Genomic DNA, 26884 nt, shown 5'->3' on the forward strand with positions numbered 1-26884 from the left:
GGGAGGCCTTCAACGAGATGGATTGACACGGTGGCTGTGATGATGGGCTCAAGTATAGCAGGGATTGTGGGGCTGGCGCAGGATCGGGCAGTGTTAGTTCTGCTGTGCATGGGGTCGCTATGAGTTGGAAATGACTCGACGGCACTTAACAACAACAGCAACATCACATTTTGGTCATTCTCAGTATCTCAAACTTTTTCACAATGCTGTTTGTGTTGTTAGGTGCCTTTGAGTCAGTTTGGAGTCGTCGTGACCCTGGGGACAATGGCACGAAGCACTGCTGGTCCTGCACCACCCTCAGTTGTTGCCATTATTGAGCCCATTTTCGCAGCTACTGTGTCACTGCATCTCATCTAGGGTCTTCCTCTTTCCTGTTGACCCTCTACTTTATAAGCATGATGTCCTTTCCCAGATACTAGTCCTTCCTGATAACATGTCCAGATATGTGAGATGAAGTCTCACCATCACTCCCAAGGATGGTTCTTGCTGTTCTTCCTCTAAGACACATTTGTATGTAATGCTACCACACACACAACATGCTGCCGTTGAGTCAGATCTGACTCACAGCGACCCCTCCTTGGGTTTCTGAGGTGGTATCAATATGGAAGTAGACTGCCCACCCTTCTTTCTAAGGAGTGGCTGTTGTTGTTGTTATGTGCTGTTGAGTCAGACCCGACTCATAGCGACCCCCTCCTTGGGTTTCTGAGGTGGTATCACTACAGAAGTAGACTGCCCACCCTTCCTTCTGAGGAGTGGCTGGTGGGTTGTAATGCTATAGCATACTTAGTAGACTATTTGTTGTTGTTGTTGTTATGTGCCGTCGAGTTGGACTCGACTCATAGCGACCCCTCCTTGGGTTTCCGAGGCAGTATCACTACGGAAGTAGATTGCCCCATCTTCCTTCCGAGGAGTAGCTGGTGGGTTTGAACCGCCAGCCTTCTGGTTAGCAGTCAAGTGCCTTAGGTACTATGCTACCAGAGCTCCTAGTAGACTATAGTATAGTGTAAACATAACCTTTGTGTACACTGAGGAACCTAAAAACTTGTGTGACGTACTTTGTTGCGATATATGTGCATACTGAGGAACCTGAAAACTTGCGTGACTTACTTTGTTGCGATATTTGCTTTATTGTAGTGGTCTGGGACCAAACCCACAACATCTCTGAGGTGTGTATATCTATGTCTATATGTATATCTGTTTTCACGCTACAACTGCAGAGTTGAGTAGTTGCCACAGAGATTGTGTGACCTACAATACCTAAGTATTTACTGTCTGACCTTTAAGAAAAAATGTTCCCTGTTCCCTGGTTGAGGATGATGAAGAATGATTTAACCTCTTTACCATAGTTTGCTATAACTACTTGGGGCAAACCCCTTCTGTAAATAATTTTGTTACCTAGGCTATTAGTTTTATATGTGCAAAATAAACACACATGCACAAAACAAGAAACTGAAGATATCTCTTAAAAAAAACAGTAGTTACTATAACTTCTTAAAAAATAATTTTCTGTGCCTACCATTATGTCTTGTATATTATGCAGTCCCTTTGAGAAAATGTGAGATGAATTTTCTTGTTGTTTTGAGTTTATCATTTGCTGGAGGTCTCGAGTGATGCTTGAAAATGTGTTTATTTTCAATTGTCATTGACACTTTAGTTGGGTATAAATTTCTAAGGCAACAGCTGTTGTCCTGCTGTGCTCTGAATGCATCACTCAATTGTCTGCTAGTGTATATTTGTGCTGAAATGAAGTCCTCTTTTTAATTCTCCTTTTCTAGATATTTTGTCTTCTTTCTGGTAGCTTTTAAGATCTTATTGTTATGCTTGATGGTCTACAGTTCCTCACACTGTTTCTAGTTATGGAATTATTTATGGAATGCTACTTACAATATTTAAATCTGAGAACTCATATCTTTCATTCAGGAAGTTTCTCCTCTGTTCTCTCTTCAAATGTTGATTCCTCACCATTCCCTCCATTCTCTCCTAGAATTCAGTTTTGATGTGTCCTGGAGTCTCTGCTCTAACTTCCATATCACTGAACTGCTCTTTAGCTTATTTCCTTGTCTTTCTTATGTTTTCGATGGCTTTCCTCAGTTCTATCCCTAGTACTGTCTTCTGCCTCACTAGCACTCTCAAAATGGGTCTCCAGCCTAGAGGGTGTTATTACTGAGTTCTAAAACATATTCATAACTATTTATTTATTGCCAAGACTTCTAGGTCATTCTTCATCTCTACCCATTTTGCTTCATAGTTTGTTGATTTCATCTGAACTAAGTTCATCTTGTAATAATTGATGCTGTTGATTGTCTCTTAACTTTGGATTTCCTCATGTGCTGTAGCATTTGGGTTGGAATAGGAGGCATTCTTGTTACCCTTCTTTTGTTTTCTCCCGAGAGGTTTATTTTTTACCCCAACTCCATCTCAAATTTTCTCTCTCACTGCCATGTATTTAGAGTGGGGAGCATAAAACCCTTTTCACCAAGAGTCGTGGATGTGTTTTAAAGGTAGAGCCCACAGAAGTGTGAGCGAGTTGGACATGAAGTATGAGAGAAAGAGAGAAGGCAGGGATGAATTCTTGATTTTGATTTAAACAATAATTTATGGTGAGAGGGAGCACTGGAGTAAGAGCAAATTATGAGTGAGAATGATGGGTTCTTTAGTTATATTTAATATGCTTTTTTGATATCCAAGTGGAAATGTTAAAAAAACAGCTGGATCTATGAGCCAGGAACTCCACGTTTGGCTTAAAGATGTGAATTGATGAGTAGTAGGTACACATTGGTATTGAAAGCTATTAGGAGATGACACACAGAGTGGGCCCTGTGCCCCCAAACGTGTGAGTATTGTAGAGGAGGAAAAGCTAGCAAGTGAGACTCAGAAAGAGCCCTCAGAGAGTTAAGGAGAAAACAAGAGAGTGTTATACAGTAGAAGAAACTTCTTACAAAGGAGGCTTGAACATCAGAACTAGAGAGGAAGTCTTGACAGGAGCTTTTCAGTGGAGTGGTAAGTAAGAACCTAGTTGGAGAAGACTGAAGAGGACTGAGGTGAGGAAGTGCAGAGACTGAGTAGTGACATCATGAGTTTTGATGTGCAGAAAAATGGGCCATGGCAGGAGGTGGATGGGGCTCAAAGGAGTTTTGTTTTTAAAATGTGTAAAATGGTGTGGCAGCAGCACCATCCGACCATCGTCTGACCTCCTTGTCTAACTTCACATGGGGGAGGAGAGAGAATCACTGTCAGCATCTGCCTGAGGCTGGTCCCTATGCGGTGGAGTCAGATATACCTTCACTCTTCAGTCTTTTTACTGATTCTGACACCAGCTGTCCAGCCTAGGCACTCAGTACTTCTCTGCTGGGTTTGATAACTCATGACAATGGCCACATAGAACTCTCAGATCATATTCACAATTATGGGATGTATTAGGAAAGTAACAGGTTATAGTTCAGAAGCAAGAATGACTCAGGGTACGGTTTGGTGAGGATAGCTCCTTGGCTGTGGCTGTAGGCAGTCCTACCTGCTGGCCCCTAGACCTCTGGACCTGGCCCCTGCCCTTGGGCAGGTGTTACAGAGCTCTTTAGCCCCACTGATAAGTGCCCAGAAGCACTGTACCCTCTCAAGAAGCCTCCTGCCTGAAGGTGCTCAGCTCTCTGACTCCCTGGGTCAGCGAGCCTGCTATAACTGCCTTGCTCTGTGGGCTGGGAAGCCCACCATGCAATCTTGTGCTGGTTTCCTGGTTCTGTGGCCACTTTTTCCCTGCTACTGCTTTTCACTATCTTGCCTCATCTCCAGTGTTGCAGCTTTTTTTCTCTCTTTCTCCTGGGTCTAGGAGGTTCTCAGCACAGGGGTCCCAGGTCCAAAGGATGTACTCCACTCTTGATTCTTTCCTTGGTAGTGAGGTCTCCCCTTTCTGCCTCTGGGGTGGCTCATTTTAAGCCTAAAACTGCCCAATCCCCTCTTTAGGGTTTCATATACCTTACTTGCATAGTCCTACTCCCCCAAGGGTGCCAACACCTTATCTGCATTATTAGCAAGCTGTCCAATCCCTTTAGGAGGCCACAAGCACCTTATTTGCACAGTCTCATCCAGTCGTTTGGTGGGAGTTACAAGATCATGGCAGGAGGGCCATGTAAAAGTGGTCCATTGCACTACAAGATGGGAGGCATTAAAATCTATTTTTATGGTGCTGCAGCTGATGGGAATGGTATGCCTGAATCCTCTGAACCCTTTGCCCCACCTTCCCAGCCTCATATTTCTCTGTCTTCCTGAGATAAAATGTGGAAGGGTGATGTGTGATAATGTTCAGGGGTCTCTCAGCTCCATCCTGCTCCTGCTTCCATTTACTACCACTCCTTAGGAAGCAGTTTTGAGTGCAGTTGGGCTTACTTTGAGTTCATGGGTCAGGCTTGGGCTCCATGAGAGGACGGACTCATGCCTTGACCAGGGACCAAATGCCTTCTCATAGCAGTGCATTTGAATGTGGGATGGCCATGCAGGTAGGGTGCCATTGCCAACATGTCTTAGTGAGGGGTTTTAATTCAATTCTTGCCTCCCTCTGCCCAGAAAGCTCCATCCCTAGGCCTTCCCTGTGCTTGGACAGGGAACAGTGGGGCATACAGGTAGATAGCATCACTGCTTTGAGGAGAAACACACAGGTGGTAGGAGGAGTGTGATCTCTTTGTGATCCAGTGCTGAAGCCTTTACTTCCCTCCTCTCCTGTTCCTGCCAGGATCCTGGCCACGGCTGGCACCGACTTCGACCTGCGGACGCTGAGGGCTGTGCGTGTGCTAAGGCCCCTGAAGCTGGTGTCTGGGATTCCAAGTGAGTCCAGCAGAGGCAGTGAGGCCCAACCTACCCTGAACACCAAGCCTCCACACACACACACACACACACACACACACACACACACACACACACACACCCTACAGCCAGTTAAGCCCCTAAGCAGTGGGCCCTTTGGCTTTGGCAATCTCTAAGCTTGCCACTCTTGATCCCAGGGAAGCAGGTGGGAGAAAGGGAGGAGCAGGCCTTTTCTAGTCTATCTCATTTTCCCATAAGGCCCAGGAGGTGACCCTGTTATTTTGCCCTGACTTGGCTTCCCTAGATGGAAGATTTCCCCTCATATACTGTGCTGTACTTCCAGCTCTTAACCCTTCATCTGGGGTAAAAGAACAAACGAGTGTGGGCCAAAGCAGAGGGTGCAGGAGGCCTGAGAAAACATCTAATTGGCCACCTGTCTTGGCTCAGGGTTAGTAGGACTGTTGGAACTGAGACAAGCCTTCAGACATGCTCCTGAACTGTGCAGCTCAAGGAGACAAGAAGAGGGCAGAAGGATGATGTGATGACCTGTGAGCCAGGGACCTCTGGTCCATAGTCTCACAGTGCAGTGGAAGTTTGGTCCTAGGTTTGCATAAGAGCTGAGGAGGGCAGGGGAGCTAGTGCTGTGTTCTCCTGGGACTACTGTGGGGAAGAGCTGGGCCCTGCTGGCCCAGTACCCAAGAGTTGGGGCAGGCTGGAAGAGGAGTGGTCATGAAGTTACAGCACTCAGGGAGATGGCTCCTTCTGCTTCACTTTCCCAAAGTTGGGTCCCCAGACACTGTGGCTTCTCCCCCAGGATCCCTTGCTTTTCTCCCTTCCACTCCTCTGCTCTTTCTCCTCAGGTCCCCCTGCTTTTCCCTCTCAGCATTCCTTTCCTTTCCCCTTGAACATCCCCTGCTCTTCCCTCTTGGGATCCTCTGCTTTTCCCCCTTAGGATCCCTAATCTTTTCCTTTGGAATCCCCTGGTTTCCCCCTCAGGACCTCCTGCTTTTTTGTCCTGAGATCCCCTACTCTTGCTGTACCCTGAGCCCTCCCTAGTCCACCACCTCACAGTCCTTTCTGGACTTGACGCTTGGACATCCCACTCTTGCCCTCCCCATACTGAGACACTGCACAGCCAGCCTCCCCTAGACCCTGGGCTTGGCTACCAAGGACTCTCAGCTTTGCCCACTATCTGTCCTTCAGGATCTGTGCTCACTCCCTCTCTCTCCCTACTTGGAGGGCTCCTAGGTCTTTCTTGCCCCCAAAGCTCTCAGTGCTGCCCCAGGCTCTGCTGTTCCACCCACCCTTGCTCTCCCTCCCACTTTACTGCTTGCTGACTGCTATCTGGCCTGTTCTGACCCAGGTTTGCAGGTGGTGCTCAAGTCCATCATGAAGGCCATGGTTCCACTCCTGCAGATCGGGCTGCTTCTCTTCTTCGCCATCCTCATGTTCGCCATCATTGGCCTCGAGTTCTACATGGGCAAATTCCACAAGGCCTGTTTCCCCAACAGCACAGGTAGGTACAGTGGCCCTTGGGCTTGGGGGACCACAGACTCCTGCACCCGGCAGGCAGGCATTGCTCTAGGGCCAGACAGATGAGGGCACTGACAAGCTAGTGGGGGACACAGGCAATGCCTTGACAAATATAGATAGTAAACAAACACATGGGGTAGGTTCAGATTGTGGCAAGTTCTAAGAAGGACACAAAAGGGATATTTGAAATAGAAACTCAGGGCCTGCTCTAGGGAGGTGACAATCGAAAGGTGGTCTGAATGAGTGAGCAAGAACCTTGGGATAGTGAATATCAGTGTGAAGCTGGCCACCAGGACAGAGGGGCAATCATGTGGGCTTCATAGTCCTGTTCTGAGAGTACTGGGAGATGGTGTCTGGGTTGTATGGCTACTCTGAGGAGAGAGGCTTTAGGGCAAAGACAGAGCCAGGGATAATTTGGAAGATATGTAATGCAGGGGAGAGATGGTGGGGGCTGGGACTGAGGTGTTGTGGAAGTGATTAGAATGGGTCAAGTTCTACGTGTATATCGTAGATAGAGCCAGCAGGATGTCCAGAGAGACCAGATGTGGGTGGGATGTTAGAATTAAGGATGACCCTAAGATTTCAGCTTGTACACACAGATCAAAGGAGAAAACCCATGTGCTCATCTGAATTGATGCAGATAAAACTTTCACTAAGATGCAATCATTCATGATAAAAAGAAAACTCTTACCAAACTTGAAGGAAAGGAAACTTTCTTAAACTCCCTAAACTTTCTTGCAAACATCAGACTGAACTGCAAGACTTGGGAAGCTTCCCCTTTAAAGTTAAGAGCACAACAGGGGCCCACACAGGCAGCTCCCTGGTCGTAGTGAGACGAGAGATATCATATCCAGAATGGGGGAGGAGAAACAGAAGTGTCATTATGCCTGGAAAGTGCACTTGTTGCAAGTGGTAAAAGTGACTACACAGTCTTCATCAGCCTCTTATTAGGACATTTGGGAGGTGGGTAATAAACACATTGGCAGATCTGCCCTCTAAGCCTCAGAATGTTGGCTTTCTGCCCTGGAAATTCCTCAGCACTTCTCCTGTGTTGGCAGGAGGGATTTCCATGCTGTCTTAAATGTTTTTTTTTTTTTCCAAAATGGGTATTTTGGCCTTTTAATCAGCTTTTAGGAGCAGAGTGCTGCTTGCTACCTTTGTTGAGAAGTTAGCATGGTTTCCTGGTGTTTCCTTCCCACCCTGTGTGGGCCTACAGGTCAGCAGAGGCAGAGCCCCTCTGTGGGGCCAGCACAGTGAGGCCTGGGACCCCAGACCATCCTCTGGGCCCCTGTAGGGTCCACTCTGGGTTGTGCTGGTGACAATCACCTGGACTGTCCAGTACTCAGGTTCAACTAGGGGCTGGGCCAAGGCCTTGCTGTCTCAAGGGACAGTCTCTCCTGTAGGCCAGGAGCACCAGGCTAGCTGGTAGGCAGTGAGGGAGAGGAGAAGTCAGGATGACAGATACAGGAAGATGTGGGCTCAAGAGTGTTCTGGCTTTGGTCTTCTGAGGAAGGCAACTTCAAATGAAGATAGGCAGGTTTTTGTACAGGGACGGTTTGGCCCACAGTTCCTGGGAGGTCTGAATGAGTGAGTGAGAGCCTTGGGACGGTGAAAGTCAGCGTGAAGCCAGCAGCCGCCAGGACAGAGGGGCTCTTGGCAGGAGGAGAGAGGCAAAGCAGATGCAGGGGATATGGGTAGAGGTCAGGGGAGTTTCCTGGGTGCTGGGTTTCTGCCAGCCTGCGCCAAGTCTGCAGCCCCAGGGCCTAGTGTGGGCTGGAGGGCTTTCAGAACATTTGTGCTCAGGTGTGGGCCGTTCTCCTTTTCATAGATGCAGAGCCTGTGGGAGACTTCCCCTGTGGCAAGGAGGCCCCAGCCCGGCTGTGTGAGGGGGACACGGAGTGCCGGGAGTACTGGCCAGGGCCCAACTTTGGCATCACCAACTTCGACAACATCCTGTTTGCTGTCTTGACAGTGTTCCAGTGCATCACCATGGAGGGATGGACCGACATTCTCTACAATGTGAGTGGCATCTGGGTGCTGCTGGAACTCAGGGCTTCTGCCTTGGGGCCCCTCCTTTGTCCAGCTCCAGCCCCTGTCCCAGGATAAAATATGGCTCCTGCCTTCAAATGGCTCCACCTTGGGGCTTCCCATTGGCCCTACCTGCCACACATTTCTGTTTCTTCCCCTTGAGTGACCTGGCCTTGGGGCTACTCTCTCCGACCCAGAAGCCCTCCACCCATGTCATTCTTAACTCCAGTTCTTGATCTCAGTCCTCTTGGTGTCTCTGGGGTGGCCTTCCTGATGAAAGTAAAGCTAAGGGCTAGGGGTGGAGGACGGAAAAATGCAACAAGGGAAGTGGTACATCCACAGCAGCACATGCATGCAGTGAGCCAGCTCCATGTCAGGCTGGTGTGACATATTGTGTGCTTGGCTACTCATTCAGTCCTGTCAAGAACCCCTACTAGAGGTTGAAACCAAGACATTGGATAATTGACTTGCCCGAGGACCTAAGGCCAGGGGATTGCATGCTGCCAGCCACTGGCCATGTGCTGCCCTGTGGACGTCCTAGGTACAGCACAGGCACAGTGCATTGCTGGGCCTCGTTGTTTCCAAGGTACCTGGGAGGGTGGGTACACAGCAGCAGGGCTTCCAGGCCACCCTAAACTGATGCATGGGGAAACTCTGGTTGTGCAGGACTTTCCTCACTCCAGCCTGTCTGTAGCTGTGTCCTCTCTGGTCCCTCAATCTCACTGGGATGCCAGCCAGTCTCCACAGGTGGCCCTGATGAAGTTGACTACGAGACCCTGGGGAAAGTGCCTGATGGCCCATCTTTTGCCCAGGGAGGGACCCACCATCGACTCCTGAGCAGATTCAGTCTCCCTTTATTTAATGAAGCCCTCATGGTTTCCTTCTACCACCCAGTGTCTGGGGAGCCACAGGGCATGAGAACAACTGAGTGAGTGTCTTGGGGCTTTGGGAGCAGGAGGATCTTAGAAAGGCTGTTGGGAAGGTGTATCTGGTGGGCTGGCACATGCTGAATAGCCAGGGTGTGTTCTCAGTGCTTTGTGGCCTGGAGCACACGCTGCCTGGAGACTGTTCAGGTGTGTGCAGAGAGTGGGGCCTGCCTCCCTTCCTGTCTCTGTGCTTCTGAGTGATGGTACCATGATGGCAGGTGAGAGGGAAGGAAAGAGAAGGCCTCTGCCCTGCGTCTTCCTTGTGGGTTCATGGGCCACAGCTGGGCTGTGGCTGGACATCCTGCAGGGGCTCGATAAATGCTGGGGAGATGAGCCACTCCTGCATGCCACCAGCAGATGAAGAGTTAAGTAGCAGCTGGCTCAGGGTCCATTGAACCAGAATCCATCCTTGGAGTGGGAGTCGTGTTTGGTGACAGCCTTTGTCTGATCAAGAGAACAGAGACTGGGGACAAAGGCGGAGATGAGGAGCTTGGCTGTTCTCTCCCCACAGCCGATCAAGGAACAGTTCCTATAAAGATGAGCCCTAAAAATAGTTTCGAGCTGGCCATGTTCTTGCTGGCCCCACCCAATGCATTTGAGAGAGAAAGTCCACACAGCCTTGAGGGCCCATTGGGTTGGTCAAGGCCACAGACAACTTAGGCTGCCTTGCCTGTGTCTATGACCCTGAGTGGGGGCAGGAGGGCTCTCATCAAGGGGGCTGCAGAGGTTCCATTCAATACAGATTCCCACAGGACCCCCGTGCACAAGGCTCTCCTGCAGGTGGGCCCATGCAGTGGTGAGCAGGTTGTTGTTAGGTGTCATCGAGTCATCTCCGACTTTCAGGAGCTGCATGTACAACAGAACTAAACACTGCCTGGCCCTGTGCCACCCTCCCAATCATTGCTGTATCTGAGCCCATTGTTGCAGCCACTGTGTCCTTCCATCTCGTTGGGGGTCTTCCTCTTTCTCACTGACCCTCTGCTTCACCAAGCATGACATCCTTCTCCAGGGACTGGCCCCTCCTGATCACATGTCCAAAATATGTGAGACAAAGTCTCAGCATCCTCCCTTCTAAGGACCATACCTATTTCTTCCCAGACAGATTTCTTCAGTCTTCTGGAAGTCCATGGTATATTTATACTTTTCACGAACACGAAAATTTAAATGCATTGATTCCTCTTCAGTCTTCCTTTTTTATTGTCCAGCTTTTGCATGCTTATGAGGCGATTGAGAAGACCATACCTTGGTCAGACACAACTTAATCCTCAGAGTGAGCAAGAGGCATGGAGAAATTAGGGCCCAAACAGTGGCAAGTATGATGGAGCCAAACAGGAGAGTGTCAGAAGGAAGGTTGGGCAATCTACTCCCATCGTGATACTGCCTCAGAAACCCAAGGAGAGGTTGCTATGAGTCAGGTCTGACTTGAGGGCACATAACAACAATAAACAGGAGGGTGAGGGGCAGTAGAGGGTGTTCCCTTCACCTGGGGGTGGGGTAACGGGCAGGTTGAAACCTGACAGGCTGAGAGCTGGGCACACAGGTGCCATAGGATGCTCCCTGGGTCATTTGCTGGCTGCCAAGACACAGAGATAGCAGACAGCTACAAGGCCTGGTACCCAGAGCAGGTGGGTGAGAGCTGTCAGAGCAGGGGATGTTGCTGGAGATTGGGGGGATTTCTCTCTTTCTCTCTTTTTTTTCTTAACTTTTTACTGTGGTTTGGGTGAAAGTTGACAGAGCAAATTCATTTTCCATTTCATTCATTGAGTTCATGCACATTTTGTCTCATGTCATTGATTGCAATCCCCACAATGTAACAGCTCTCTTCCTACTTCTTCCCTGTGGTTACCTTTGCACCATGTTTTCCTTTTCTATGCATTCTTGCCCTCTGAGCTGTCTCCCTGCACAAATGCTGCCCTTCTGATCTCTTGTGGTTGACTGATCTAAGGAGTGTACCTCCCTGGTGTAACTGTTCACCTTGTAGACCTGTCTGTGGTTTGGCTGGATGTTAAAGCACAGGAGTGAGTTCAGTTCCAGGCCTGAAGGGTGCAAGGGGTCATAGTCTGGGAGGTTCAATAGTAGATAAGAGGGATTTTTAAAGAGGATTCTTTGGAGAGAGGGCTAGCCTGCCCCTCAGACCGCTGGGCCTGCTTGGACGTACTTACCTCCCTAAACTTAGAGGGCCTGAGCCACTGCTCCTGGGCCTGGCCTCTGAGGACTGTGGAGCAGAGCCGTTGGTCTGCAGCAGTGGGGCAGGTTGAGAGTACCCCAAGGCTGGGGCAGGGAAAGGATGTATGTGAATGTCCCCTTGGGCCAGCTGCAGCTGCAGGGCTGACCAGGATGAACTAGCAGTCCGAGAAAGAGCACCTGCCCTGGTGTTCTCCTGAAAAGCTGGCTGGGTGAGCGACTCTTCACCTGTAGGAGAAGTGGCTCACCTGCAACTTACAAAGTAAGTGGAGCAGGTGGGGTCTCTGAAGAAACCAGAGAAGTGCCTGTTGAGTCAGCAGTGACCTCCATTGCCCCGAGACGAGATTCTCATGGCCACATCACACCAGAAAGAACTTGCCTGTGCCCCCCCCCCCGTCTCCTCCCGCCCTGGTCTGACACTTTTGGGGTCTGGCTGGCTGAGGAAGGAGGGCCATGCTAAGCATGGAGAGGAAAAGAGGGCCACGGCTGCCTCTTCAGTGAAAGTGTCAGCCGCGGCAGGCCAGCTCCGGCGTGTGGACGTGCAGCACAAAACGTGCTGGAGGTTTTGATTACCAGTTGGGACTGGATACTTTTAGTTACTGGATTGAGATGCTGTTTGTAACTTAAAGTGACTGTAGCACTTTCTGTCTGTCACTGAGGAGTGATCAGAAAAGCCCAGGATGTGTCCACGTTTGCATCCAGGGGCATGGAGGGATTACTTCCACTGGCCAAGTTTAAAGAGACCAGCCCAAACCAAACCCACTGCCATCGAGTCGATTGGCCACCCTTATTCAGAGACAGTGGGAGGTAGAGATAAAGTTGGTTCGTGATTATATACCAGTTTCTTTGCATGTGTTTATTGTACTAATAAAGAACAGAGGAAATAGGGTTCAGATGTGTCAGTGCACAGGCTGTATTTGGAAGCAAGCAGATAAGACTTGCTCATGGATTGGATGGTCAGTGTGAGAGAAAGAGGAATCAATAGTGACACCAGATTTGATACTTGAGCCCCCGGGAGAGGGGTGCTATTTACAGAGATGGGGAAAATGGAGCATTTGCTTAGTTCTGTTTCATCGGGTTGTGGTGATGGCACTTAAGAATTCTGTTTTGAAATGTTTCTACAAGTATATTTGTATGTTCTATAAGAATTCCCAGGTATACAGTAGAGCTGACAAGGGACAAGTTTGTAGTCACTTCTTGGTCACAGCCAGCTACCCAGAGGGACCGAGTAGTTGAACCTGTGGGCTCCGGACCATAGTCGCAGGGAACATCAGCTCAATTGGCATAACATACTACACAAAGCATTGCTCCACCTCTTACTTTGGCGAGTAACGACTGGGATCTTAAAAGCTTGCAAGTAGCCATCTAGATGCAACATGGGTCTCTCCTTGTCCAGATCCGCTGGGGGTCCCAACATTCAGGGACACAGTAGGAAATCAGGAGCCAGCAAAAGAGACTGAGACAGGGCCTTTCAGGGGAATAACAACAGCACGAGCACATGGTGTCTCGGGAGCTGAATAAAGAGTTCCGAGAAAGTGCTCGACCGACTGGGACAGATGCTGCTGAGAGCTCCAAGAAGATGAGAGCAGAAACCTCGACCATTGCATGTGGCAAAATGAAGGTTGTTGGTAAACTTGATGAGAGCAGTTCCTGTGATGGGGACATAACCCTGACATAGGTAGGTGACAAGAGCAGGAAGTAAAAAAATGAGGTCAGCAAGTGTAGCCACCTCTTCCAGGGAGTTTCCCTGTGAAGTGAGTTGACATAACTGCTAAGAGATAGATTCAAGGGAAATGGGATTTTTGTTTTCAACTGAACTGTTTAGTTTGGGATAGTTGTAAATTCATATGCAATTTTGAGAGAACTCCATGTGATCCCACACACCCTGTCCAGCTTCTCAGTGGTAACGTCTTGCAAACGAGTGCAATGCCACAACCAGGACACTGACTTTGATGCAGTTGAGACCCGACAGTCCATCACCACAGGGTCCCTCCATTGCTCTCTCACAGCCACACACTTCCCCACCACCCCCAGTCCCTCCTTAACCCCCAGCACCCTCTAATTTGCTGTCCATTTTCACGATGTTGTGGTTTTAAGGGTGTTAAAAAGAGGGAATTATACAGAGTGTGTGACCTTTCTGGACTGGCTTTTTTTCACTCAACATAATTCTTTGTAGATTCATCCAGGCTGCTGAATCAGCAGTTCCTTCCTTTGTATGTTGAGTAGAATTCTGTGGCATGGATGGACCACAGTTTGTTACTATTCACCTGTTGAAGGGTGTAGGGGTTGTTTCCAGTTTTTGAAATATTGTGAATAAAGCTGCTATACACATTTGCGTGTAGCTCTTTGTGTGAATGTAAACTTTCATTTCTCTAGGATAAATATTCAAGAGTAGAATTTCTGGGTTGTAGAGTAGCTGCATATTTAGTTTCTTAAGAAACTAAAACTTTTCCAAAGTGGCTGTACCATTTACACTCCCACCAGCAGTGTAGGAGTGATGCAGTTTCTCTCCATCCTTGTCAGCATTGAGTGTTGTCACTGTGTTTTATTTCTGCCATTCTGATAAACGTGTGCTGAGGTCATATTGTAGTTTTAACTTGCATTTTTTTAATGGTTAATTTTATTGAACCTCTTTTCTTGTGCTTACTTGCCATCTGCATATCTTCTTTGGTAAAATAGCTCTCTCTTTTTTAAACTGTTGGATTTTGAGAGTTCTTCATCTATTCTAGGTACCAGATCTTTGTCAGATAAATGACTTACATACGTTTTCCCCTAATCTGTAGCTTATCTTTTCATTCTCTTTATGTGGTTTTCCACAAACAAACATTTAAAGTTTTGATGAAGTTCAGCTTATCAACTGTTCCTTTTTTGGACTGAGCCTTTGGTGTCAAGTGTAAGAACTCTGTTGTCAGGGGCCTTCGAGTTGATTCGGACTCATGTTGTTGTTGTAGTTAGATGCCATCCGGTTAGTTCTGACTCATGGTGACCCATGTACAGCTGAACAAAACACTGCCCAGTCCTGCATCAGCCTTATAGTCACTGCCATGCTTGGGCGCATTGTTGCAGCCCTACTGTGGCAGTCTTTCTCATTGAAGTCTTCCCTTTTTTCTCTGACCCTTTGCTTGACCAAACATGATATCCTTCTCCAGGGACTGGTCCCTTCGGATAACGTGACAAAGTATGAGAGAGGACGTCTGGCCATTCTTGCTTCTAAGGAGCATTATGGCTGTACTTCTTCCAAGAGGGATTTATTCATCCATATGGCAGTCCGTGGTATATTCAATATTCTTCACCACCACCACCACTCACATGCATCAACTCTTCTTCAGTCTCCCTTTTCCATTGTCCAGCTCTCATATGCATATGAGGCGATTGAAAATACCATGGCTTGGGTCAGCCTCACCTTATTGCTCAAAGTGACATCTTTGTTCTTTAACACCTTAAATAGGTCTTTTGTAGCAGATTGCCCAGTGCAATATGTCATTTAATTTTTCTGACTGCTGCTTTCATGGGTGTTGATTGTGGATCCAAGTAAAAGGAAATCCTTGACAATTTCAATCTTTTCTCCATTTATCATGATGTTGCTTATCGGTCCAGTTGTGAGGATGTTTGTTTCCTTTGTTGGGGTGTAATCCACACTGCAGGCTGCAGTCTTTGATCTTCGTCACTAAGTACTTAAGTCCTCTTTGCTTTCAACAAGCAAGGTGGTGTCATCTGCATATTGCAGGTTGTTAATGAGTCTGTCTCCAATCATGATGCTGCATTCTTAGTATAATACAGCTTTTTGAAGTTTTTGCTCAGCATACAGATGGAATAAGTATAGTGAAAGGATACAACCCTCCTGCACACCTTTCCTGATTTTTAAACCACACAGTGTCCCTTTGTGCTGTCTGAACAACTCTTCCTTTCTTTTTTTATTGTCATTTGGGTGAAAGTTTACAGGGCGTGAATGACTGTTTCTTGATCTAGGTACAGGACCTGCATGAGCACAATGAAGTGTTCTGTAATTCCCATTCTCCACAATGTTATCCATAGTTTGTTATGATCCACATAAGATGAATGCCTTTGCATAGTTAATAAAACATGGGCAAACATCTTTCCGGTATTCTCTGCTTTCAGCTAAGATCCATCTGACATCAGCAATGGTATCCCTCATTCCATATCTTCTGAATCTGGCTTGAATTTCTGTCAGGTCCCTGTGTATGTCCTGCTGCTACTGTTTGTAAATTATCATCAGTAAAATTTTACTTCTGTGTGATATTAATGATATTGTTTGATACTTTCTGCATTCTGTTGGATCACCTTTCTTTGGAATGGGCACAAATATGGATCTCTTCCAGTCATTTGACCAGGTAACTGTCTTCCAAATTTCTTGGCATAGATGAGTGAGTGCTTCCAGCACTGTATCCATTTGTTGAAGCATTTCAATGGGTTTTCTGATAATTCCTGGAGCCTTGTTTTTGGCCAATTCCTTCAGTGTAGCTTGGACTTCTTCCTAAAATGCCATCAGTTCTTAATCATATGCCACATTCTGAGATGGTTGGACACTGACCAGTTCTTTTTGGTGCAGCGCCTCTGTGTGTTCTTTCCATCTTCCCTCGATGGTTCCTGTGTCATTCAATATTTTGCCCATAGAATCCTTCAATATTTCAATGCAAGGCCTGAATCTTCTCTTCAGTTTTTTCAGCTTGAGAAATGCTGAGCGTGTTCTTTTCTTTTGGTTTTCTACCTCCAGGTCTTTGCATGTTTCATTGTAATACTTTTCTCTGTCTTCTTGAGCCTCTCTTTAAGACCTTCTCTTCAGCTCTTCATCACTTCTGTTCACTTTAGCTACTTTCCGTTCAAGGGCAAGTTCTGGAGTCTTTTCTGACATCCGTATTTGTCTTTTCTTTTCTTCTTGTCTTTTGAATGACCTTTACTTCCCTTGTGTGTAGGGTCCTTGACGTCATTGGCCAGCTTGCTTGGCCTTTTGTCATTAGTGTTAAATGTGTCTATCTTTTCTTGAAATGGTCTCTAAATTCAGTTGGGATATAATCAAGGTTGGGCTTTGACTCTAGTGGACTTGTTTTAATTTTCTTCAGCTCAAGTTAAACTTGCAAATGAACAATTGATGATTTGTTCCACAGTCAGCCCCTGGCCTTATGGTGACTGATGACATTGAGCTTCTCCATGATCTCTTTCCACATATGTAGCTGATTTGATTCCTGTGTATTCCATCTGGTGAGGTCCACATGTATAGTCTCTGTTTATGTTGTAGAAAATGGTGTTTTCAGTGACTAAGTCGTTGGTCTTACAAAATTCTATCATGCAATCTCCAGCATCATTTCTGCCACCAAGGCTGTATTTTTCAGCTACTGATGCTGCTTCTTTGTTTCCAACTTTCATATTCCAGTTGCCAGCAATTATCAATGCTTCTTGATTATATATTGATCAATTTCAGACTGCAGAAGTTGGTAAAAATCTTCCATTTCTTCATCTTTGGCATTAGAAGTTGGTGCATAAATTGAACAGCAGTTGTATTAATTAGTCTTCTTTATAGGCATATGGATATTATCCATCACTAACAGCACTGTACTTGAGGAAAGACCTTGACATATTCTGTTTGAAGATGAATCCGATGCCATTCCTCTTCAATGTGTTATCCTTGGGATAGTAGACCATGTGACTGTCCAACTCAAAATGGTCAATACCAGTCCATTTCAGCTCAATAATGCCTAGGATATTGATTTTTTATGTATTCCATTCCATTTTTGATGACTTCAGTTTTCCTGGATTCAAAATTTGTACATTCCACATTCTGACTATTAATGCATGTTTGTAGCTGTTTCTTCTCATTTTGAGTTCTGCCACATTTTGAGCAAGTGAATGTCCCAAAGGCTTTACTCCATTCATGTCATCAAGGTCAACTCTACTTTAAGGAAGCAACTCTTTGTATTTTGAGTGCTTTCCAACTTGAGAGGATCATCTTTCGGCACCATATCAAACAGCACTTCACTGCTTCGTCACCACAGTGTGACAGGATGACAGACGAGTGGTGGCTAAGAACTCAGTCTAGCCCAAAGGATTGAACATTTTCTCCTAAAGTTTTTTCCTGGGAGTTTTATCATTTTACATTTTATATGTAAGTACATATAAGACTATACTTTCTGTGATCATTTCAGTAATTAGCAGAGTTTACTAATCATGTATTAATTGAGCTGGGGCTGAGATAGAGCTGCGGGAACCCAGGTAAAGGTGGACAGACAGGCCCCACACCCAGACGTGGGAGGCAGGGGAAGAGCCGGGCCAAGACAGAGCCACGGGATCCAGGTAAGGGGAGGGAAGAGAGGTTTCGAACAGCTGAGGAAGACAAACTTGTCTGTCAGTTTGTCATACTTTGGTGGCTTGTGTGTTGCTGTGAGGCTTGAGGCTGTGCCACTGGTGTCTCAAATGCCAGCAGGGTTGCACGTGGTGCACAGGTTTCAGTGCAGCTTACAGGCTGAGACAGACTAGGAAGAAGGAAGAGGCCATCCACTCCTCAAAAAATTGGCCAGGGAAAACCTTATGAATAGCAGAGAAACACTGCTACATTATTGCTACATTACTACACAACTTTATGAATAGCCCTGAAACATTGTCCAATACAGTGCAGGAAGACCAGCCCCTTAGGTCAGAAGGCACTCAAAATATGAGTGGGAAAGAGCTGCATCATCAGAGTAGAACCAACCTTAATGAAATGGATAAAGTAAAGCTTTTGGGACCTCCATTTGCTGACATGGAATGACTCAATTTGAGAAGAAACAGCTGCAAACATCAATTAATAATTGGAACACGGAATGTACAAAGTATGAATCTAGAAAAATTGGAAGTTGTCAAAAATGAAATGGAATGCATAAAGATATCCTAGGCATTGGTAAGCTGAAAGGGACCAGTTTTGGCCATTTTGAATCAGACAACCATATCTACTATGCTGGGAATGACAATTTGAAGAGGAATGGTGTGGTATATTCATCATCACAAAGGATGTTTCAAGATCTGTCCTGAAGTACAATACCCATACACCTACATGGAAGACCCGTTAATACTATGATTATTCAAACTTACGCACAACCACCAAAACCAAACATGAAGAAATTGAAGATTTTTACCAACTTCTGCAGTCTGAAATTGGCCAAACATGCAATCAAGATGTGTTAATTATCACTGGTGACTAGAATGCAAAAGTTGGAAACAAAGAAGAATTACCAGTAGTTGGAAAATTTGGCCTTGGTGACAGAAATATTGCTGGAGACCACATGATAGAATTTTGTAAGACCAATGACTTATTCATTGCAAATACCTATTTTCAACAACACAAACAGTGGCAACACACAGGGACATCACCAGATGGAACACACAGGAATCAAATTGACTACATATGTGGCAAGAAGCGATGGAAAAGCTCAATATCTTTAGCCAAAATCAGTCCAGGAGCTGATTGTGGAACAAATCATCACCTGCTCATATGCAAATTCAACTTGGAGTTGAAGACGAGCCCATGAGAGCCACAATATGACCTGGAATATACCCCTCCTGAATTTAGAGACCATCTAAAGAATACATTTGACGCATTGAACACCAATGACCGAAAACCAGAATTATGGGATGACATCAAGAACATCATCCATGACAAAAGCAAGCGGTCATTAAAAGGACAAGAAAGGAAGAAAAAAGCCAAAATGGATGTCAGAAGAGACTCTGAAAATTGCCCTTCAGTGGAGAGAAGTTAAAGCAAATGGAATAAATGACAAGATAAAAGAGATGAACAGAATATTTCAAAGAGCAGCTCAAGCAGACAAAGCCAATTACTATAATGAGATGTGGAAAGACCTGAAGTTAGAAAACCAAAAGGGAAGAACATGCTCAGCATTTCTCAAGTGGAAAGAACTGAGGAAAAAATTTAAGCCTCGGATTGTAGTATTGAAAGATTCTATGGGCAAAAAATTGAATGATGCAGGAAGCATCAAAAGAAGATGGAAGGAATACAGAGTCATTGTACCAAAAAGACCTGCCCATCTTCATCCATTTCCGGTGGCATATGATCAAGAACCAATGATGTTGAAGGAAGAAGTTGAAGCTGCATTGAAGGAATTGGTGAAGAACAAGGCACCAGGAATTGATGAATAGCCATTGAGATGTTTCAACAAATGGATGCCCTGCTGGAAGCACTCACTTGGTTGTGCCAAGAGATTTGGAAGACAGCTACCTGGCCAACTGACTGGAAGAGATCCATATTGGTACCCATTCCAAAGAAAGGTGATCCCACAGAATGTGGAAATGATCGAACAATATAATTAATATCACATGCAAGTAAAATTTTACTGAAGATAATTCAAAAATGGTTGCAGCAGTGTATTGACAGAGAACTTCTAGAAATGCAAGCTGGATTCAGAAGAGGACGCGGAACGAAGGATATTGCTGACGTCAGATGGATCTTGGCTCAAAGCAAAGAATACCAGAAAGATGTTTACTTATGATTTATTGACTATGCAAAGGCATTTGATTGTGTGGATCATAACAAATAACATTGAGAAGAATGGGAAGAATGGGAATTCCAGAACACTTAATTGTACTCATGAGGAATCTGTACACAGACCAGGAGGCTGTTGTTTGAACAGAACAAGGGGACACTGCATGGTTTAAAATCAAGAAGGGAGTGCACCAGAGTTGTATCCTTTTACCATACTTATTCAATCTATATGCTGAGCAAATAATCTGAGAAGCTGGACTATATGAAGAAGAACGTGGCATCAGGATTGGAGGAAGACTCATTAACAACCTGCGACATGCTGCCGACACAACTTAGCTTGCTGAAAGTGAGGATGACTTGGAGCACTTACTGATGAAGAGTAAAGAATACAGTCTGCAGTATGGATTACATCTCAATATAAAGACAACAAAAATCCTCAAAACTGGACCTATAAGCAGCATCATGATAAATGGAGAAAAAATTGAAGTTGTCAAAGTCTTCACATTGCTTGGTTTTACAATTGATGCCACTGGAAGCAGCAGTCAGGACATCACATGATGTATGTTGTTATTGTTATGTGCCCTTGAGTCGAATCTGACTCACAGAGACCTCTCCTTGGGTTTCCGAGGCGGTATCACTACGGAAGTAGATTGCCCAACCTTCCTTCCATACGATGTATAGCTCTGGGCAGATTGGCTGCAAAGGACCTCTTTCAAGTTCTGAAGAGCAAAGATGTCTCCTTGAGGACTAAGGTGCGCCTGACACAAGTCATGGTATTTTCAATTGCCTCCTATACATGTGAGAGCTGGACAGTTAATAAGGAAGACTGAAGAAGAGTTGATGCTTTTGAGTTGTAGTGTTGGTGAAGAATGTCAAAAGTACCATGGACTGCTAAAAGAACGAACAAATCTATCCTGGAAAAAAATGCAGCCAGAATGCCCCTTGGAAGTGAGAATGGCCAGATCGTCACACCTACTTTGGTCGTGTTGTCAGAAGGGCGGGCCCATTCCCTGGAGAAGGAAGTCATGCTTGGTAAGGTGGAGCGTCGACAAAGGAGGAGAAGGTCCTCAATGTGATGGATTGACCCAGTGGCTGTAGCGATGGGCTCAAGTATAGCAAGGATCATGGAGCTGACACAGGACCACACAGTGTTTCGTTATGCTGTGCATAGGGTCGCTATGAGTTGGAGATGACTGGATGGCACCTAACAACAATATGTAAGTACATTGTCCATTTTGAGTTACTTTTTACATAAGTTGTGAGGTTTAAGTTCTTTTTTTTTTTTTTCCTGTAGATGTCCAGTTACTTCAATGCCATTTGTTGGAAAGGCTGTATTTCTTCCATTGAATTGCTTTTGCACCTTTGCCCAAAATCAGTTCAGTATATTTGTGTGAGTCTGTTTTTGGGTTGTCTGTTTTGCTCTACTGATCTGTGTGTCTGTCTAATTGCCAATTTCATGCTATCTTGATTCTTGAAATCAGGTAGACTAATTCTTCCCACTTTAATCTTCCTTACTTTTTTTTTTTAAGCTATTCTTTTTTCTTTTCCTTCCATATACATTTTAGAATAATCTCATTGATATCTATAAGAGAATTCCTGATAAGGTTTCGATAGAAATTACATAAAACTTGTGTATCAGTTTGGTGAGAAATAAAATCTTTACTATGTCGAGTTTCCTAATCCATGAATGTGGTTGAACAGAATCTGTTGCTATCAAGTCAATTATAATTCTATCAAAATATAAGGAAGAAATATAAATGCTGTTTTTATACAACATCTTCCAGAAAAAGAAGAGGAGAGAATATTTCCCAACTTGTGTTTTGAAGCTGGTATTACCCTGAAGGAGCTCTGGTAGTGCAATGGTTAAAACATTGGGCTGCTAACAAAAGGCCAATTGTTTGGACCTATCAACTGCTCTGCAGTAGAAAGATGTGGCAGTTTGCTTCTGTAAAGATTTATAGGCTTGGAAACCCTATGGGGGCAGTTCTGGTCTGTCCTATAGGGTCACTATGAATCGGAATTGACTCAACGGCAGTTGATACCGAAACCAGATCAGGACAGTATGAAAAACAAAACAAAACTACAGAACAAAAATCCTCATAAATATAGATGCAAAAACTTTAACAACAACCAAAAAATAGCACATAATGTTTAGTAATATATAGGCACAGTGCCTATGCATTTGACTGTTAGCCAGAAGGTTGGCGATTCAAACCCACCAGCCACTCCACGGAAGGAAGACAGGGTAATCTACTTCTGTAAAGGTTTATGCCTTGGAAACCCAATGGGGGTTGTTATGAGTTGGAATCGACTCAATAGCAGTGTGTATAATATATAACATAAATTATATACCCATGACTACTTGGGGTTTTATTCCAGGAATGCAATGTTGGTTCAATATGCAATAACCAATCAATGTAAAATTGTATTTTCTCCTGCTAACTTTCTGTTAGTGATTTCTAGTTTGATTCCATTGTGGTTGGAGGGCACACTCTGTATGATTCCAATTCTTTTAAATTTGTTGAGGTTTGTTTTATGGCCCAGGATACGGTCTGCCTTGGTGTATGTTCTATGGATACTTGAAAAGAATGTGTATAGTGCTGATGCTAGGTGGAGTGTTTTATAAATGTGATTAGATGCTGTTGGTTCATGATGTTATCGAGTTCCTCGATGCCCTTGCTAGCCACTCCTCAGAAGGAAGATGGGGCAATCTACTTCTGTAGTGATACTGCCTCAGAAACCCAAGGAGGGGTCGCTATGAGTTGGGTCCGACTCAACGGCACATAACAACAAAAACAACAAGTTGTTCTATAAACTGTGAGAGAGGGGTGTTGAAGTCTTCAACCGTTACGGTTGTTTTGTCTGTTTCTCCTTTCGGTTTTGTTTTTGCTTCCCGTATTTTGCAGCTCTGGGGTTTGGTGCATACACATTTAGGGTTGCTGTGCCTTCTTACTGGTTTGATTCTTTTATCCTTGTGTAATGTCACTCTCTGTCTCTGATGAGTTTTGTTGCTCTGAAATCTACTTTATCTGATAGTAATATGGCTTTTTTTTTTTTTTTTAAACTTTTATTGTGGTGAAAACATATACAACAAGACATTCACCAATGTCACAACTTCCACATTTATAGCTCAGGGACATTGATGATGTTTTTCATGTTGTGCTACCATTGTTGCTCTCTTTTTGTAAAATATCCCATCGCCATTGGCATAAACTCAGTGCCCTGCAAACAAAAGCTTCCCTTTCCCCCTCCCTTGTATCCCTGGTAACCACTGATAATCTGTGTGTGTGTGTGTGTGTGTGTGTGTGTTCAGTGATGCAGGAAACATCAAAAGAAGATGGATGGAGTACACAGAGTCACTGTACCAAAAAGAATTGGTAGATGAGCATCCGTTTCAGGAGGTGGCATATGATCAAGAACCAGTGGTATTAAAGGAAGAAGTCAAAGCTGAACTGAAGGAATTGGCAAAAAAAACAAGGCACCAGGAAGTGATGGAATATTCAATGAGATGTTTCAACAAATGGATGCTGTGCTGGAGGCACTCACTTGGCTATGCCAGGAGATTTGGAAGACAGCTACCTGGCCAACTGACCAGAAGAGATCCATATTTGTACCTATTCCAAAGAAAGGTGATCCCACAGAATGTGGAAATTATTGAACAATATCATTACTATCACACACAAGTAAAATTTTACTGAAGATAATTCAAAAATGGTTGCAGCAGTATATTGACAGAGAACTTCCAGAGGTGCAAGCTGGATTCGGAAGAGGATTTGGAACAAGGCATATCATTGCTGACGTCAGGTCAATCTTGGCTGAAAGCATAGATAACCAGAAAGATGTTTACCTGTGTTTTATTGACTATGCAAAGGCATTCAATTGTGTGGATCATAACAAATTGTGGATAACATTGAGAAGAATGGGAATTCCAGAACACTTAATTGTACTCACGAGGAACCTGTACATAGACCATGAGGCTGTCATTTGAGCAGAATAAGGGGATACTGCATGGTTTAAAATCAGGAAGGGAGTGTGTCAGGGTTGTAGCCTCTCACCATATTTATTCAATCTGTATGCTGAGCAAATAATCCAAGAAGCTGGACTATATGAAGAAGAACATGGCATTAGGATTGGAGGAAGAATCGTTAACAACCTGTGATACGCTGACGACACAACTTTGCTTGCTGAAAGTGAGAATGACTTGGAGCATTACTGATGAAGATTAAAGACTACAGTTTGCAGTATGGATAACACCTCAATATTAAGAAAACAAAAATACTCACAACTGGACCAATAAAGCAGCATCATGATAAGTGGAGAAAAGATTGAAGTTGTCCAAGACTTCGTATTACTTAGTTCTGCAATCAACGCCAATGGAAGCAGCAGTCAAAACATCAAAAGACTTATTGCATTGGGCAAGTCTGTTGCAAAAGACCTCTTTTGAGTGCTGAAGAGCAAAGAGTTCTCCTTGAGGACTAAGGTGTGCATAACCAAAGGCATGGCATTTTCAATCACCTCGTATGCATGTGAAAGCTGAACAGTTGTGGCGTTGGTGAAGAATGCTGAAAGTACCGTGGACTGCTAGAAGAATTAACAAATCTATCCTGGAAGAAATGCAGCTGGAGTACTCCTTGGAAGTGAGAATGGCCAGATTGTGTCTCACCTACTTTGGTTATGTTGTCAGAAGAGACCTTTCTCTGGAGAGGGATGTCATGCTTGGTAAAGTGGAGGGTCAACAAAAAAAGGGGAAGGCCCTCAACAAGATGGATTGACACAGTGGCTGCAGTGATGAGCTCAGATATAGTAGGGATCATGAGGCTGGCAGAGTTTCGTTCTGTTGTACATAAGGTCACTATGAGTCAGAGATGACTTGATGGCACATAACAACAACAATATATTTTTTTCAACCTATCTAGGAAATTTTCTTCCCCTACCCTCCCAACAAAGAAAGTTTCCTTTCATGTATAATAAACCTTTCCTTGACTTTTTACAATAGTGGACTAAATACAGTATCTGTCCTTCTGTGATTGACTTATTTCACTCAGCATAAAGTCCTCAAAGTTCATCCACGTTATGTGCTGTTTTGTAGATTCTACATTATTCTTTAGAGTTGTGTAATATTCCATTGTGTGGCTGTACCACACAGTTAGTTTATTCATTCATTGGTTGATGGGTACTTCGGTTGTTTCCATTTGTCTGCTATTGTGAATAGTGTTGTGATGAACATGGGTGTGCATATATTTGCTCGTGTCCTGCCTCTCACTTCTTTAGGATATATACCTAGTAATGGGATTGCTGGATCAAATGGTATTTCTATTTCCAACTTTTAAAGGAATCACCATACCAATCTACAGTGGTTATATCATTTTACAGTCCCACCAGCAGTGTAAAACTAGTGATTGGTTTGTCCATGTCTTTAAAGAATATTGATGGAATCTGGATTGGGATTGTATTGAATGTATAGATTGCTTTGGGTAGTACTGACATTTTCACAATGTTCAATCTTCCTATCCACGAACATGGTATGTTCTTCCAGTTATGTAGATCTCTTATAGTTTCTTGAAGTAGTGTTTATAGTTTTCTTTGTATAGCTCTTTTGTGTTCCTGGTAAGATTTATTCCCAAGTGTGTTATCTTTTTGGTAGCTATTGTAAATGGTATTGATTTCCTTATTTCCTTCTCAGAGACCTCTTTGCTGGTGTAGAGGAATCCAACCAATTTTTTGTATGTTGATCTTGTATCCTGCCACTATGCTAAATCTTTCAATACGTTACGGTAGTTTTCTTGCTGAGTCTCTTGGGTTTTCTGTGTATAGGATCATATCATCAGCAAATAGGGATAGTTTGACTTCTTTCTTACCAATTTGGATGCCTTAGATTTCCCTTTCTTGCCTTATTTCCCTGGCTAGGACTTACAGTACAATGTTAAATAGAAGTGGAGATAGAGGACATCCTTATCTGGTTCCTGTTTGCAAGAGGAATGGTTTCAGTCTCTCTTGATTGAGAAGAATGTTGGCTGTTGGTTTTGCATATATGCCCTTTATTATGTTGAGGAATTTCCTTTCTATTCCTATTTTTTTCTGAGAGATTTATTTTTTATTTTTTTAAATCAGGAATAGGTGTTGGATTTTATCAAATGCCTTTTCCACATCTATTGATATGATCATATGATTCTTTTCCTTTATTTTACTTGTGTGATGGATTATGTTAATTTTTCCAATGCTGAACCATTCTTACATACCAGGTATAAATCCATCTTGGTTTTTGTTTTTGATATGTTGTTGAAGTTGATTGACTAGCATTTTGTTGAAGATTTTTGCATGTAGGTTGATGAGGGATATTGGTCTGTAGTTTCCTTTCTAGTAGTGTCTTTGCCTGCTTTTGGTATCAAGGTTATGCTTGCTTCATAAAATGAGTTTGGGAGGATTCCATCCTTTTCTGTGTTCTGGAATAGTTTGAGTAGGATTGGTGTCAGCTCTTCTCTGAATGATTGGTAGAATTCTCCAGTAAAACTGTCTGGGCTAGGACTTTTATTGGTTGGGAATTTTTTTATGACCTGTTCAATTTCTTCTTTTGTTATGGATAAGTGCAAATTTTTCTACCTTGATCTTTGTTATTTTAGGTAAGTAGTGTGTTACTGGAAATGTGTCCATTTCTTCTAGGTTTACAAATTTATTGTAATATGGTTCTTCGTATTATCCTTTTGATTTTGGTTGGTTCTTTTGTTATGTCAACAATTTCATTTCTTATTCATGTTATTTGAATCTTCTCCTCCTTTTCTATTGTTAAGTTTGCCAATTTTATTAATCTTTTCAAAGAACCAATTTCCAGTCTTGTTGATTTTTATCTATTAACTATTTTCTGTTTCTTTTATTTCTGCTCAAATCTTTATTATTTCTTTTCTTCTGATCACTGGAGTTTTTTTTTTTTTTT

General features: G+C 44.1%; 1 protein-coding gene across 1 annotated transcript in view; it reads left to right on the plus strand.

Annotated features, from left to right (window-relative positions):
- The window catches only part of CACNA1B (calcium voltage-gated channel subunit alpha1 B), a 278427-nt gene that overhangs the window by 62338 nt on the left and 189205 nt on the right, over positions 1-26884 (plus strand). Inside the window, exons 5-7 of the mRNA XM_007947083.1 lie at positions 4724-4815; positions 6158-6310; positions 8156-8346. Of these exons, the coding sequence (XP_007945274.1) occupies positions 4724-4815; positions 6158-6310; positions 8156-8346 (436 nt within the window). The remainder of the gene's footprint in view (positions 1-4723; positions 4816-6157; positions 6311-8155; positions 8347-26884) is intronic.

This window comes from Orycteropus afer, unplaced genomic scaffold (assembly GCF_000298275.1).
Source record: "Orycteropus afer afer isolate SDZICR_OR568_19922 unplaced genomic scaffold, OryAfe1.0 scaffold00174, whole genome shotgun sequence".
NCBI lineage: Eukaryota > Metazoa > Chordata > Mammalia > Tubulidentata > Orycteropodidae > Orycteropus > Orycteropus afer.